This window comes from Hemicordylus capensis, chromosome 1 (genome assembly GCF_027244095.1).
Source record: "Hemicordylus capensis ecotype Gifberg chromosome 1, rHemCap1.1.pri, whole genome shotgun sequence".
In the NCBI taxonomy this organism is placed as follows: Eukaryota; Metazoa; Chordata; class Lepidosauria; order Squamata; family Cordylidae; genus Hemicordylus; species Hemicordylus capensis.
In genome coordinates this window covers 221472854-221489998 of record NC_069657.1, presented here as the reverse complement: position 1 = coordinate 221489998, position 17145 = coordinate 221472854, and the positions used below count along the sequence as shown (strand labels likewise).

Sequence of the window (17145 nt, the reverse complement as noted above, 5' to 3'; positions counted from 1 at the left end):
CCTGCTCCTGACCGTAAGCTCTCAACTGTACATACAAACTAAACACAGATTTCATAACATTTTGCTTCACTAAAAATTCATTTCCTCTCTGATGTGATTTGGTTTTGCTTGTTATCTGCTCTCTCCGTTATGTGTGTTATTGGTTTTGTACTTGATTGTATTGTATTTTTGAAATTGTTTTGTTTGTAAATCATCTTTAAGTACCTCTATACTAAAGCAGAAAAGACGGGTATAAGTATACAAGTGAGTGTGTGTGTGTGTGTGTGTGTGTGTGTGTGTGTGTGTATGTGTGTGTGTGTGTGCATAAATAAGCTGCAAAAATGAATGCTTGCTGCCCTTTTTATTGATGAGTTCAAGGCGAATAAAAGCCCTGCCATATTTAATGCTTTTAAATTATTTTTCAGCTAAAGTTTCCATCGTGAAGTTGGGCATAATGTTAATATTGTGTTGCCTAAGACAGATGTTGGCAGCCTTGACTCTTCTTTTGCTGTTGAACTACAATTCCCATCATCCTCAGCCACAATTTACTGCACAACAGCTAGAGAGCCAAGGTTGCTTATCCTGGGCCTAAGAGAATGAGCTGCCCCCCTAAGAAGTCTCCAGTTCAAGGTTGCCTGTGCCATGAACACATTTGGTGGCCATTCTGTCTAGGTCTCAGTGCCCAATTGGCTATATTGACCCACAGGGTTGTTGCAAGGACTGAGATAATGTAGGTGACTCACAACACATGCCATACAAATGCTAACTATTATTATTACTACTACTACTATTGATAGAACAAACAGTGGTACTTAAGAGCTATTTCTGCAGTCCGTGGGCATTGTAAACCCACCCAGAAACATGAGTTTGGGGCAGTGTATAAATATGCTAAACAAACAAACAAACGAAATTCTGAGACATTTACTATTTCATCACCATTCATAACCAGAATAAAAAGAGGTACCTCAAAACCTCATAAACAAAATTATCAAACACTCATTTCACTTTTTTAAAGCAATCAACGAATTCTCAACTCCAGCGGTGAAGGAGACATCATCAGTACCACTTTATGAATGATGGAGGTGGCAAGCTACAGAACAAAATCAAGAGTTAAATATCAAGCCAGCGCCAATTTCTGGCTAAGAAGCAAGTGAAGAGAAGTTGCTCATCTACCTGTTGAATATAGAGCGTAGTCATCGTAATGACATGATTAATATAAGAACAAGTCCCAATCTCCTCCACATTAGCCAAGTTTCTGAAACAGAAAAAGAGACATGAGATTGTATGAGATTAAAAAGATATTATTTCTGATTCAGCAAAAAGATTGAGGAAATGTGCATTAAGATTTCCAAAAATATCTTGCAAGATATTTCAAAATATGGAATTATCTGTAATTCCATATTTTGGAATGACAGATAGCTGTAATAACTGGAAAATATGGCCACTCAAGCCATGAGACAGTAAAATTATTTATGGGATTTACATCCCACCTTTCACTACCGAGCAGTTTCAAGGGGGCTTTATAAAAGCAATGGATATAAACGTGAATACGGACTATTAACAATTATGTGTTTTCCAGAATTTGGTGGGGAACACCTGAATCATGGGGAAATTCTAAATGAGATGCTAGGAACTGAACAGGATTGGAATCAGAACTACAGAGCCTGAATTTCCTGCACGTCTGATGGCTCCCATCCATCCTCCACGATGCCTCTGTTGCCTGACAGTGGCAGCAGTAGCCACCGCTACCTTTAAAACAGTTGTCTAGGGGGCCCTCTTTCTTTTCTTTTCCTGATTCTGTAATTAGGTGTGTACCCCTTTCCTTTATTCATGTACTGCCCCTTTTGATTTTAACGTTTTGGTTTGACAATCCCAGCACAAAGACTGTAAGAAGACCAGAAAGCTGTGCCGGACGTAACAAGAGGAGGGGCTACAGGGGGCAGTTTCCCCCACCCCTGGATTGATCCTGTTTCCATTTAATTCAATTGGGCATACTCCTAGAGACGGGGGTATTGGATGGATGGCTTTGCCCCTGCCCCCACCACCACCACAAAAAATGGTCTGGCAGACACCTATGCTAACATGGGCATGGGGAGATACCACAAAGAGACAAACAGCAAGAAGACCATGGGCACCCTACCTGGTGTTGGGACTGTTCTGAATTATTTATTTATAGGGAAGGGAAGCTGGGTGTCCAATCAATAAGGAATCCCTGCTCTCCTAGGCGCCAAAGCTAATCTATGGGCAGGCTGTAGCGCCAGATGGGACAGGGTACGCTTGGCCACTTGAGGGTGTTTGCTTGTTTCTAATGTGGATCCACCTCGTCCCCTTTGATGGATCTAAGGTTTTGCAGCTCTGTGCGCAAAGCACTAACGAGCCCAGTCACTATAGTGCAGGCTTCCCCAACCTGCAGCCCTCCAGATGTTGCTGAACTAAAATTCCTATCATTCCAGCCACAATAAGTTGTAGCTGGGGGTGATGGAAATTGTAGTTCAGCAACATCTGGAGGGTTGCAGGTTGGGGAAGCCTGCTATAGTGGATTCTCCAAACATGACAATCCTTGCCTTTGCTTGATTGCCCCTAAAGCAAGCATAGTAGCTTCCCCCATCCGCCTCCAGGGACTGGAGGGAAGCAGCAGAAAGGAAATGCTGTCTACTTTGGGTTGGGAGGAAAGACTGTTTAAACTGGACTGGAAAGCCCAAAGCAGAGGCTTTCTGAAGTCATGACTTAGTTGTGTTTAGTGTTTGCCAGCCAGTTTAGCTCCCTCCCTGGAGCAATCATCCACTTGTTTCCAGTCCTCTGCGCAAGAGAGTCAAAAGCAAAGTTCCAGACAGAAAAAAGGCCTTCTAGACATAATAAGACAGAAACCAGGCGGTGGGGAGTAGAACAGCAGCAAGCTCCTAATCATGATGATTAACGTTCCTGCTGCCCATTAGACAATATTTTGACCTTATCCTCCTTGCTAGCTTCTGTTCCTGACCCATGAGAGGCTCTTCACTTAGGGCAAAGTGGGCGGCACCCTCCCAAAATATCAATGCCACCACCATTTTTGATAACTCACTGTCGCCCTGTGTGTGGCTGCCCTCTACACTTCGCTGCCTGCAGTTTGCCTGCCCAGCAATGTTTACATAGAGTGGGCGCTGGTAGCAGGCTCCTATTGAAAAGGCTGAACAGTGTCTCCCCCTTCATTTAAATATTAATGAGGCAGCAGCCCATGAAAAGGCCTGCCTTTGTTTTCATAAGTGGACAGAGCTTGAAACGACCTGATAGGAGGCATCATGTGGACTGACTAACCTATCAGCCAATCAGAGTGGCCAGATGGGAGGGCCATCTATTTTGAGAGAGACAAGACAAAAAGAGCAGGAAGCACCATTTTGTTTAGCACTGCAGTGCTTGTAGGAAGAGTTCCTCCTGCATTGTGTGAGGAATGGACTTGAAAATAAGATGTTCAGTTCCGCAAAGAAACAAACTCCATTGTTAATATAGGATTGGACAACATCTGAGGAGTGGTAGTGGTGAGTATATTTGTTGTACCCTTGAAATTTGTCTCCCTGTCTGCCCTGAATGAATATGCTTCAACTTGTTTGTATTTGCAAGTTTTTCTTGTGTTCAGAAACCAAGCTACCCCTTAAAGCAGTTGCTGTGTTTGCAATATGTTCCTAAAGTAAATATCAACTGCATGAACCCTTTTCAAAAGCTCCTTCTATCCCTATGAATAAATATGCCAGCTTCTCATCGTCTGCAGGTTGCTCTCCCCACTTCAAAATGAATTATTTCCATCTACTTAAAACGGTGGGTGGCTAGCTTTTCTCTGTAGTTTTTATAACTCCAAATGCAGTATTTAACATTTAGCAACTGTTGGTCTTGAGGATTCCTACTTTTCCTAATTATTTATAGTAAATATTTCAACCTGTTAGCCCAAACCTGATAGTTCCCTTCTGAAGACTAGAGGAATGTTTTCCCCCTTTGAATTGCATACTGTTCTCTCCTGCCTCCTTAACAATTATGTTCTGTTTATTCAGTGTGGTGTAGTGGTTAGAGTGCTGGTCTAGGACCAGAGAGACCCGAGTTCAAATCCCCATTCAGCCATGATACTAGCTGAGTGACTCTGGGCCAGTCACTTCTCTCTCAGCCTAACCTACTTCACAGGGTTGTTGTGAGGAGAAACTTAAGTATGTAGTACACCGCTCTTGGTTCCTTGGAGGAAGAGCAGGATATAAATGTAAATAATAATAATAATAATAATTCAGGTCTTCTGTATTTGCATGAAAAAGGGACCACTCGCCTATTTTGTCTACCTCCCACAGCAGATCTCGAATTGATGGAGGCTTGTTAAAGAGAGATGGATAGTAATTTGGCTAGTGAATGAGAAGGCTTATGTGGTGGGTTGTGCTATGGTGATCTTATTCCAAAAGAGAATGGACCACACATTTAAACTAGTTTGAAACAGCTTTCATCATTTTGGGCCTCCCAACCCTCAAAAAAACCAATGGGAACTGCAATTTTGTGCAAATGCTGAGAAGCCTTTATTAGAACCCTTTCATCAAAGAACTGCAGCTCCCAGTGCCTGGGTGGTGAGGGACCATGATGATTAAGCAGGTTTGAATCTGGCTTAAAATGTGTAGTGTAGACATGCCCTTAAGAGTTTTGGAGAAACTGCACCTGTGGAACATTGGATTTTATCAAAGACCTTAAAGGAACTGGCATTCCTCTTCTTTTTGGAACAGCGCTCCTCCTCCTCCAATTTGTGCAAATAATGTATTTGTGTGTTTTGTCTTTAGACTTTTATTTTATTTCAGGAGCTGGTTGTTACTGTGAAGGGCATGTTGCTAATATACAGTATGTTGGAAATAAACATACCTAATAAGGTCATTTGTGAAATATTCCTGCATTGGTTTTGAGGAGTGTCCCCTTCATCTTTCCATGTCCCATCCCAACCCGTTCCCAAGGTTCCTTCCTACAACCCCCCCAAAGCAACCTTTCAGGGAGCTGCTGGGAAGAGAGGTGGGGGAGTTTTTTGGCATCTGCTTCTATATGCCCAAGCTACCTAATGGCACAGCGGGGAAGTAACTTGCCTAGGGAGCAAAAGGTTGCTGGTTCAAATCCCCGCTAGTATGTTTCCCAGACTATGGGAAACTCCTATGTCAGGCAGCAGCAATACAGGACGATGCTGAAAGGCATCATCTCATACTGCACGGGAGGAGGCAATGGTAATCCCCTCCTGTATTCTATCAAAGAAAACCACAGGGTCCTGTGGTTGCCAGGAGTCAACACTGACTCAACAGCACAACTTTACTTTTACTTTCTATATGCCCACAGGAGTTAGTTTTTTGGGGGCGGGGGGTTGCATCACCTCTGCACCGCCCACTTTGGCTCTGCCTGGTGCCCACCCAGTCCCAGGAGTCACCAGCGGCCTCTGTCCTGACCCTGCTTGTTATGCACTTGCGGGTGGTGGGGGAGTGTTTCTTGGTCATGTTTTGAGTTTGGCGCTTCCGCTCTCTGCTTCCACACCTTGCTTGGCTAGACGAGGACTCACCACCTGTAAGATACACTTCTGAGAACTAGAAAGTCAGCTCAGCAGGGTCCTGCTTGGTGAAAGGGGCGAGAAATTATCAACATGCCACAAAGGCTTCCAAATAGAAGCCTATTTATTTTTCAGTGTATATATCATTGAGCTCAGGGCAGTGGCAGAGCGGGGGAGCAGCAGGTCTCTGGGAAGGGACCTCCCAAAGACAAGAGGCCATGGACCAGATCCCCAAGGTCCATGGGAAAGATTGCCTCTGATCACCAAGGCTTTTAATGTGGACATATTTAGGCTTGCTTCTCCTAACCTGACCTTGCCCTGTGCTTAGAAAAATGATGAAGCTGTAATATTGCGGGGAGGGGGGGCGGGAGCAGCTGATGGGGTAGTCAGTGGAAAGGTGAAGAAATCAGAATGCTGGAGAAAGGGGGAAGCAAGAGAGGTAGGATTCGGTAGGACAAAAAGCAACTAAAGGAAAAGAGGAAATTACCAGTGCCCTCTTCCCCAAACTGCCTGTGGAATTTCACAGGCCTTCAACTAGTTCAAATAAATACCGGCAAAGGATAATGAAGAATTTCACAAGGAGAAGCGACAGGGCTTGCTGAGGTTCTTCTAGTCCTTCTGATAATTTCTGGACACAATGCAGCAACTGCAGCCTCAAGACTTGGAGAATATTATCAGGAAGCAGTGATATTCCAGGAGGCACATCATCTACCCTGAAAGGGGGGGGGGGGGAGAGAGAAGAAGACATCCACAAACGTTTCACACAAATAAAAAAGTAATTATCACTAGCCTCTCTCCTGCATTCAACAATGCCAAAGAATTCAGCCACTTAACTGCTACAAGGCCTTCATGCTGATATATTACACAGTGCTTGCTCTTCCACTTAATCCTATAATTAAATAACATTTTAAAGAAACATTAGTAATATTAGGATCCCCCCCATTCCCATATTTATCCATGGAAGAATCTGCTACATAAGTGGCCCAAGTTGATTATGAAGTCATCATTTCTCCCTCCCCGATATGTCTTCAGGGGAGGGACAAAAAAAAGAGAAAGAACGAAAGAAAGAGTTCCTCCCTGCTGGACTGCAGTTCTCTGAAGATCACAGGCAGGAACCTCTACATCACTCCCCCCACTCCCACTCCATATTTGTAATGAAATATACAGCAGATAGGAGGGCCACTGGACCCCAAGGGTCCTCTCTACTTTGTATTCCCCTCCAGCCTTTTCAAAGATTTGAATTCCGTGTTCTAGATTTTGATGGACCAAGAGTTGGGGGAAACAAAGAAGTGCTTGCAACTCTTGCGTTCCAGTTTTAAATGTTGTGACAGAACAATCTTTCTTGGCTATTTATCAAATGTCTGGAACCATTCCTGAGGCAGCAGAATGGCTCTCCCATGCGCTACTTGTTGCCAAAAGTATTACTATATAGTGTCAGAAAGATCATTTCAGCCCCTCAGTTTATCAATGGAGAGAAGACCTCTCTAATCTGGCTACATTTGAACTGACAATTCACCATCATATGCTTAAAAAAAAAAAAGGACTCCTTTATCAGAGATTTGAACTTCTTCTGTTTATTTCAGGTCAATAATTGTCTTGCCCCCCTTTATCCTGCCCCTTTTCTGTTTTTCTCTCAAACCCCCACCTTTTTTGTTGTAATGACTTTGTTGTAACATGGAAAAATTTGAATGAAACTTAATTTTTTTTAAGGCTCTGTTGTACACCCTATATGTACCCTTTGGACAGAATTCTAAAGCATTTCCGCATTTTTGGTTTGTTTTGTTTTTGCTTTTCTAAAAACAAGTTTCTAAGCCCCAGGACAGCAGATATCCATTTTAACATGTGGTGACAGAAACATTTAGCCTGTTTCTCAGTGCCAAACTATTTTCCCACAGACCCCAACTAATAGCAATGAACTTTTTGTTACTATTGTTTTTAACAGGCCCTTTGAGTTTTTGATATATATTTATGCGAGGTGTAATTTCCCTCTTTGCATATGTCTAGTAACAATATATTAAGGTCAAAAGGAGATGAAAACTACTGTAACTTCTGGCATAGCCCAGTTCTTTTATGATTTTCTCAGTCCTTCATTCATCAGAGCTAACTGGATCTAATCTTGTATGCCAATGAGAAGGGATAAAAATCAATACAGGATGCAACATTTCCAATATTAATTACAAGATGTCAACAGGTGCCTAGTACAGAACTTGCAAGTGCTAATTTTGATTTCTTAACAGAAAGTCTGATGTATACTGTTACATTTCTAGAATTCCTTTTATACAAACTTGAATTCCACAGCAGAATGAAACATCCTATTGTTCATCACCTTCTACCAAGAACCAATATATTCCCTTCATTATATGTTTAACAACTGTAATGAGAGAAGACGAGATCTTGTCATATTCAAATTTCTTTTGCAACTGAAAATCTTCTCCCCTGCAGTAAGGCACACAGACTCTCACCAGCTGGCAAGGTTTCACCTTTTCAACGGTAAGTAGAACAAGATGCCATGCATGCTTTGGGAAATACAAAGCAGTAGAGTGGATTAATCTTTCACGTTCTAAGAGATCTATTATGCAGCAGATTGTGCCATCTTCCAACAGATGCATCATGCACTGACATGCGAACATCATACATTGCTTGCAAGGAAGCCCCACTGATTTCAACTGAATTTAATATCCCAGTCCTTAAAGTGCCAGAGAGAAGTAAGTTACATTGATAAAGGACTGGGTGGTGGGGAGAAAGACCACAGGAAGCAAATCATGCAGTGAAACTGCAGTATATGCAGTTAGCTATATCCTGCAACATTCAATTGGAAGGCCAGGAATGATTTCATGACTAGTTGCCAATCGACAGCTATTATACTGTATGCATAAAGGCAAATTATAAATGTTCTAACTATAAAATTTAGCACTTTGTAACTAATATAGCCCTTTTATTTTCAAATTCCATACCTTTAATAAACACTTAATTGGAATTACAAAAATGCACAATAAATATATTCTGGAAAATACCATCCTTCAAAAGGTGCATGAGTCACCACAATAGCAAAAACAATCATCTGCAGTTCTGAGCAAATGAACATGTACAATGAATAGATTATACTGGGAATTATTTTATGACAGCTCTCTAAGGCACGGGAGCAGTCTTTCTCTTGCCTTTAGGCTGCCTAGATATTTTCTCTGTACATCTGTTACAATGCAAGGCCAATCCTATATGCTGGGGGTTTTTTTAGGTCGCAACTTTAATCCTGTCATTAATCTCAGAGCAAAACATCGGATTTTATACTGAGCACTCAAAAGCATCACTGCAAATGATGGTGAAGTTATTGTTAATACAGAACTCTGTTTTTCTCCCCTTTTAATCTTTTGCCATGCTATCAAAAATACTATTAGTTAAGAGATGGGCGCGGGGATACTTTAATCTAAGGAATCCACAGTACAGTAAACAACAAGTTAGCTTGCTATTTTCCACTGATAAATTTATCCTCTGAATAACAAACTGGAAAATGACTATGCTGGGCCTACATAATCTGTGATCCACCAACCTGTGGCAAGCTTTGTGTATTTCTTGGAGCACTGAATGTGTGAGGGCATGAGATGCTGAATGGTGTCCTGAACATGCACAGTGCCTATCATTCCTGGATCTCAGTAGGATTACAGTGGGCTGGTGTGAACAATACAGCCTTCAACACATGCAATTAGGAAGAGAACATGCTCATCAAGATGTGCTCCACAGATGGCCCAATGCCCTCCCTGGCACATCTTTTAATCATGCGAGGGGGACCCTGTTAATCTGAATGACCCCATTACATACGCTCCAAAGAGTTGTTTAAACAAGTATTTGGATCAACTGAAACTAACACAAAAACTTAAAATCTCTCTCACGTCATCCAGCTACAAAGAGTTAAGGATGTACAACATGTAAACCAATGGGAACCTTACCACAGATTTCAGGTTATACAGATTTTACCTAAAACAGGTTCTAGTTCTTCATTATTGTTCAAATGCAAGACAAAATCACAGACATTTGTTGTTGTTAAAATAGGTTTAAACAAGCAAAACATATATTCAGTCATCAATACCAGGACCCTCTTAGGGTGAAGTACCTCCTCACTGCTACAACTACATTCAAGAAGCACATACAGAGATCATTTCCTGGTTCAGTGCAAACAAGAATGTTTACTTGGCTCTATAATTTACCAGCCCCAAACCCACTTTTAAAGAATGTAAACCAGGGCATTCAAGAAATACCAGTGTGTAACAAAAGGAAGAAAGAAGCTTTACACACCCATAGGGTTTAATCAAATTGAACATTTATCTTGAGTTATTGCTGAGTTGCAGCCAATTTAAGCAGCAGCTGACCTTTGTACTCAAAACCCCTGGGAATTGTAGATGCCAGTGAAAGATGTATTTTCAAGTGTGCACTCTAAGAGTGCAACTTAGAGAGGCATTAAACCAGACCCTAAGCCCAGCTGATATGGTGGGCCGCCTTAGGGGATGAAGCTGTAGTTCAGGGCTAGAGCCCTGCTTTTAATGAAAAAGGTCTTAGGTTCAATCCCTGGTATCTCCAGCCAGGGCTGAGATAACTCCTGTCTAAAACCTTGGAAAGCCACCCCTCCCCCATTTAGGGTATAATGATAAGATGAATTCCAAAATATCAGACAGGACCAGGGGGAGGACTAACATTCCAAAGGCTTTGTTACCATTTTCTGGCCAACATCATCACCTCCCTTTCTTACCTGTCTCCGAACTGGCTCTAGACAAGCCCACGTGTCATAAATACAGACTGTAAATACATTGTTTTTGGCTATTGTACTTTGTGCGTGTATTTCCCCACAAATCTCAGGTTAAGATAGTTTAATTTAAAAACGTTATTAATAAGATGATGAAAGACAATGAAACACACATTTTCCACAATTCACCAGCTTTCCTCGAGACCTCTTTAATGCACAAATATATGTTTAAAAAATAGGTGTTCAAGATAGCAGACATTTCAATGTAAAACATCAGCCTCAGTGCTGGTGCACTATTTGATGCGGGGGAGGGAACCCCACAGAATACCAATGGCATGAGAGCAAAGAATGCAACAAAAATCTAGGAACAGTAAAGATCTCATTAAAGCCCCATATATACAAAAAAGAAATTGTGTTAAACATTTTTATTTAGTCACTCATATTGGGTAGCATCCAGGCCAGTACTTCTGTTAATGAAATTCCACTTGCACAAGAAGGGAGAGAATTTCTGCTGTTCCCACCTCCCTTTTGCAGCCCATCGTGCCCCACCCCAGTACATTCCTGAGGGCTGGGGGACCCTCAAGAGCAGATTGGGTGAGGTGCGGGAGACAGAAGCAGGGACAGAGTCATAGTTCAGTGGTTCATGACAAATATTTATATACCACTTTTCAACAAAAATTTCCCAAAGTGGAAATAAAGTAAGCAAGCAAGCAAGCAAATAAATAAAAGGGCTCCCTCTCCCCAAAGGGCCCACAATCTAAAAAAGAAACCAAAGATAGAAACCAGCTACAGCCACTGGAAGGATGTGCGCCTTTGCTCAGTTATCAGGGGACAGATGGTAGAGCATCATCTTTTTTTTATGCAGAAGTTCCCAAGTTCAATTCCTGGCATCTCCAGATAGGGCTGAGAAAGACTTCTGCCTGAAACCTTAGAGAGTCACTGCCAGTCAGTGTAGATAATACTGAGCTAGTTGGACCAATGGTCTGACTCAGTATAAGGCAGCTTCCTATGTTCTTAAGAGAGGGTCAGTGATGCATCCAACTTCACATAAGCAGAATTTTTCCATACACCAATGTTATTAGTCTGGATGCTACCCATTATCAGCACACAGGAAGCCTATTTTTACATACCTGGTGGGCAGTTTCTCAAAATCCACATCCAGAAATTGTTCATAGCTAGAGACAAAACTGTCCAACCAGAGCTTCAAGTAGTCTGGGTCTTTCTGTGAAGACAAGCAAACAATTAAGCAAGTTAATTTTTGTTCTGAAAGCATTTCAAAACGCACCTCGCCCTCAAAAACATTTTTTGCCACAGTAGCATACTTACTTGCACTAGGCACACATCAAGCGCCACACCATGACTCTTTACTTCCTGAGTGTGAGGGATGTGCACGGAACCAGTTCGGAGGCCCTTTTGCAGACCTCCGAACTAGTTTGAAAGTCCAGCGTTTCTGCCAGTTCAAAGGTGGGGGGGACAGCTTTGAGGACTGGGGAGGCTGCTCTCCCACCCACCCCCCCGCGTTTCCCTCACCGGCACTGTGTATAAAATTGGTCCTGCGGGGCAGCAGCATACCTCCTTGCCACCCTGGTGCATCTTGGACCGGAAGTGTCCAGTGTGAGCACGCACGTCGCAATGTGTACACGCGCACCAGGTACTTCCGGTTCGCAACGGACTGGGGCAGCAAGGAGGTATGCTGCCGCTCTACGGGACCGATTTTGCATACAGCGCCAGCAGGGGAAAGGGAAGAGCACCCTCCCCAATCCTTAAAGCTATTCCCAACCCCACCTTCAAACTGGCAGTTGCCGGTTCTGTGCACATCCCTACTGAGTGTTGCGTCCCATTGAGCTATTTATGAGATATTCAGCAATGAGGCTAGGCATTCCCAGAGATTATCACTTTCCCAATACACTTTTCAAAAAAGACAAAACACAAGAACTTCACCCTGTTAATTAATTTACAATCATGTAGGAAGAAGAGAAGCGGGCTGACACAGCAGCAAAGCAAGCCCAACACAGAAAGCTGCCTTCTACCGAGTCAGACCATTAGTCCATCTAGCTCAGGGCTGTCTACACAGACTGGCAGCAGCTTCTCCAAGGTTACAGGCAAGAGTCTCTCTCTGCCATATCATGGAGGGAACTTGGAACTTCTGTATGCAAGCATTCAGATGCTCCTCCTAGAGTGGCCTGAAGAGCCCCCAAGACAGAACATTCAGGCTATGGGAGAGCTAAACAAATGCATGCAAGATCCCAGGTTCAATCCCTGACATCTCTGGATTGCAAGGGGGTGGAGGGGAGATGAGTGATGGGGGCAGATCTCAACTAACAAACCTTGAAAGGAACTGCATATGAGACCTTGGAGAAGTAATACTGGACTAGATCAGGGCCGCACAACTTCAGCCTGTCAGCTGTTGTTGGACTACAACTCCCATCATCCCTCATTACTGGCCACTGGGGCTGGGGCTGATGGGAGTTGTAGTCAGCTGGAGGGCCAAAGCTGCGCAGACTTGGACTAGATGGGCCAACTCAGTATAAGTAGTTGCACATGTTCAAGAGATCCCTGAATATTGTGGTCTTTGTGGCTAGCTGGAAGAGGGAAACATCTTTTTGTGAGGGATAGGAACAGTGTAGGGCAAATGAGAAAAAGAAAGAAAGGAAGGCTGTTGAAGAACTGAACAAGGGCGACTTGGGACATTTTTCTGGGTTTTTTGCAATTTACAACCACCCATTTCCTCACTTCTCAAGCTCCCAGTCATTCTGCCTCTATTCATCCCAGCACCGTGCCAATTCTTGGGCTGATCTCTGCAAGTCCAAAGACCAGCACGGGTGAAACACCAACAGCAGCTTACACCTTCTATGAGGTATTTCTGCTCCCTGTTAGGTGCTACCCTTGCTGACAGAAGCTGAAGTCAGCCTAAAGTCAATCAGTGTTGCTCCTGCTGCTCTCAACCATGTAGGTGTAAGCCATTGTCTCAGGTTATTTTTAAAATTCTCTGTAAGCTGACGTTTACTGGAAAGAGACACAACTTATTTAAAACAAACAAAGGATTAGGTAGATAGCTCTTAAGACATATGAACACTGGCAATATCTTAGCCCACTAAATGTACTACCAGGTTCAAATTTGGAAACACATGAAGATCTGCCTCCCAAATGTGGTGTTCTCGTCTCATCAAAAGGTCTTAGTGCTCCCCATCCCCAGCTCTGGCTTGAGCAGCACCAGCTCCAAATCTTACAATCCGAATGTTGAGGAAATGTATGTGGAAGCAAAAGGGCCTAGGAAAAAATGCAAATCTAATTTTTAAAAGCATGCAAATGACTTCAAAAACCTCCTTTGATGCATTATAGGAACCTGACAGTCTTGTAGCCACTCTAATCCCGTTGGAAACTGTCATGATTTGGTGATGTAAAAATGCAATCAATTAGTTACCTCCACTGAAATATCATTGCCCTGCTGGTGAGGGAGAAGTAGCCATGCTTTCATCTTTATGGATAAAGGATCTTTCACACAACTAAGGAGCAGGAATCAAAAGTCTATTTTAAAACAGAAACTTTGTTTAAAAAGAAAAACCACAACAGAAGGATAACTCACTTCCAGAGTAACTAGGAGCCTTCACCAGCCTGTTGTGTTTTGTTACACACACATACTTCCTTACTTCTGTTGGATGTACTTGACAATCACCCATTCATCTACGTGGCAATGAACAAACTTGGAAATATGTCCAAGAAACAAAATGGAAACTGGCCTACCTCTTTATAAGCCAAAGTTGCTTTACTATCCTCTTTCCAGAAGCAGTCAAATTATAGTCCTGGTAACCACATGGGCCTGCTGCTATTTTTTTTAGTGTATGACATCATGAAACACCCAAACCATCTCAAACACCCAAAGTTATTCTGCTCTTCTTAATCATTCTGTTTCAGGAAAGTCAATCACACTGCACTAGGAACAACTCTCAGGCAGCACCAATATAGGAAGATGCTGAAAGGCATCATCTCATACTGTACTGCGTGGGAGACAGCAATGGTAAACCCTTCCTGTTTTCTACCAAAGAAAACCGCAGGGCTCTGTGGGCACCAGGAGTCGAAACTGACTTGACGGCACACTTTACCTTTACAGGTAAATAAGTAGGGAGACACTTGTAGGCAGAAGCATCTGAATGACCTGGGGCCAAAGAGCAATCTTTAAAATAAGGAAATTATGTATGCTCTTCAAAAAGAAAGTAAAATCATTCATATGATTAAGCACACACACTGAGGTAGCACAGCTTAAAACTATGACCAAGCAAGAGGTGTAAAATTCTCATATTGGAAGAGATGTAAAATTCTCATATTGGAAGAAGTTAAGTTGCCAAAGCTTCCAAGTAAGTTAATATACCACTGGCTGTTTTTACTCTTGGGCAGAGAGCAAAACAAATCTTTCCATCTAAAAACTGATAAGCTGAATTTCAAACATATAACATATTCAAGTTATTTTTGCCCCAAACCAGACAAAAAGTTCCTAATTTCCAGAATAGGCAGTGACTTCACGAATCAGGTGCTTTGAACCTTTTCAAAGAGTTTGTTACATTTAAATTTTTAACAAAAACCAGAGGGCTGGTTCAGACAATACTTTCCCCCTTTGAACTGGCCCATACCAAAAGGATCTATGTCCTGACACCTTCCCAGAGCATTCCTTTATCATGTGGGTGGGGCAGTCCATCTGAACCACCACTCGCCTCATGGTCCAAATACTAATACTTTGGACTACATGCAGAGAGGTCGTTTGGATAAACTACACTCCCTGCCATGCAACCAGGGGGAAAACACCCTGGGAAGACGGGACATCTGGGAAAGATGTCAGGATGCATGTGCCCTCAGTACCTCCCATTAATCGTATGCCTGGTTTGAGAGGGGAAAGTATTGTCTGAACTGGCCCAGAAATGTGTTATTGTGGTGTACAAAACCAAGCAAAAAGTGCCTGGTACAAACATCTGGCTAACAGCACCACTGAACAGATGTGGCGTCTATACAATACAATGTAAGTAGCCAAGTTCAGCAAGTTGGCACCTTGACCTTTGGATCAAACAGACCTGACACTGCATATACAGATGCACTTTGGGAATGCCAAAATTAATATATAGGATAGCAGAGACACACAAACTCTCCTCTACAGCAGTCAATTACACAAAAGCTCCCATGGGGTGGATCTGTTCCAAACAGCTGCAGAGGCAATGCACCAGGACTGCAGTCAGGTGTCAGCTTTCACTCGCCACTCACTGATGAGCGCTCAATATATGGCTGCAACTCCAAGTCCATGCAATTGTCAAAATGATCGTTTGAAACTTGGTAAAGGCAAAGATGTATTTATGTTTTTAAAATGCACTGACACATCCTTTGAAGCAGAATTATATCTTTGGCAACAAAAACAATGAAGCCTGGATTCTCAGGCATGGATTGACACTTGGATTGACACAACAAACTTATGTTGGTTGTGTTTTTGTTGTTGTTGTTGTTTTACTTCAGGTGTTATGAAAGACCTGGCACATTCCCCACTAGGGCATCCTAAGGCATCCTGGGTTGGGAAGGGACTACAGTTCAGAGTTAGAGTACCTGATTGGCAGGCAGAAGGTTTCCCATTCAATCCCCAGCATCTCCACAGGGCCAAGAAAGACCCCTACCTGAAACCCTGGAGAGTCACGGATTGTCAGTGTACGGCTGCACAACTTCAGCCCTCCTGAAGTTGAATTACAACTCCCATCATCCCTGGCTATTGGCCACTGTGACGGGCGATCAGTGTTCCCTCTTACAGGGATTCCCAGATGTTGTTGACTACAACTCCCATAATCTCCAAGCAAAAGCCATTATAGCTGGGGATTCTGGGAGTTGTAGTTAACATCATCTGGGAATCCCTGTTAGAGGAAATACTGCTGGGGATGATAGGAGTTGTAGTCCAACAGCAGCCAAAGGGTCACAGCTGTGCAGCCCTGGTGTAAACAATACTGAACTCAATGGACCAATGGTCAAACAGAGCAGAAGGCCGCTGTATATGCTTCACATGAGAGAAGTGGCAATGAGGGCTGTAGGCGGGCTGCCGTGTTATAGCATGACAGATTTTTGTCAGGAGAAAGAGAGGCTGAGGTAAAGCAAAACATTCTCTGAAGAATGTTTATTGGCAGTGTACAGCAGAGTTAATAGTGTGTAACCCCCACCATTATTACCAGTATGACTGTTAGCTTATGGTGTGGGTTAATAATAGAGGCTCCCTGAATTTGGCAACTAAAGAGTGTTGTGATCTCTCCTCCCCTTTCTTAATTGGTAGTAGAGCATGTTCAGAAGGTCCTTAGAATCTTCTGGAGGTTCTACCCCCACCCAACCCCAGAAAAGGAGATTTGGGAAAGCCTTTGTGTTTTATGAACTTTCTTCCTTATTGCAGTTCCTCTTCAATCAAGACTCTGGACAAGACCCTAAAAGCTCGTTACACATCTGTTTTCTTCATTTCAGTTGCACACCCACAATACCTCTCAAAGGAGTGGTATGAGCTGTGCAAAATTGCTTTTGGGACAATTCTTTTCTTTTTAAGAGAGAGAGACTGGGCGTTTGTGTTTGGTCTGATTTTCTTTATCAAGCCACATGCTACTTTGTGAAAGAGAAGCTATCATAAAATAGCCTTTTGACATCATTGTATGTATGTTTTACGATTTGTACCATTTTGTAAACAGATATTTGAAGTTTTATCTTGATGTGTGCTTAACAAATTCAGATGTATAAAGGAAACTTTCAGTGCTTGTACATTCTTGAGTTTGGCATTAGAGTGTCTCTTTATTGCAATCACTGGTGGAAATACACGGTCTCAGGAAAAGAGAGACTCGAGCCCAAAGCCCCCCTGCCTTTCTGGCGTAAGAAGAGGGGTTACAAGTGTACAGCCAGTTACTAC

The 17145-nt window shown here is 42.7% G+C and overlaps 1 protein-coding gene and 1 long non-coding RNA gene across 7 annotated transcripts in view; one reads left to right on the top strand and one right to left on the bottom strand.

Annotated features, from left to right (window-relative positions):
- NBEAL1 (neurobeachin like 1) overlaps positions 1 to 17145 on the bottom strand; it is a 162528-nt gene that overhangs the window by 117906 nt on the left and 27477 nt on the right. For all 5 annotated transcript variants that reach the window (XM_053282771.1, XM_053282775.1, XM_053282773.1 and 2 more), the window contains 3 exons: positions 11369 to 11460; positions 6055 to 6216; positions 1153 to 1234 (listed from right to left, as the gene is read on the bottom strand). In XM_053282771.1, coding sequence (XP_053138746.1) covers positions 1153 to 1234; positions 6055 to 6216; positions 11369 to 11460 — 336 coding nt within the window. The remainder of the gene's footprint in view (positions 1 to 1152; positions 1235 to 6054; positions 6217 to 11368; positions 11461 to 17145) is intronic.
- LOC128339227 (uncharacterized) lies at positions 3358 to 17000 on the top strand. 2 transcript variants are annotated; one of them, XR_008312915.1, is made up of 3 exons: positions 3358 to 3494; positions 7946 to 7993; positions 16645 to 17000. It is a non-coding gene; the product is annotated as an uncharacterized LOC128339227 (long non-coding RNA). The 2 variants fall into 2 exon arrangements; XR_008312914.1 differs by lacking the exon at positions 7946 to 7993.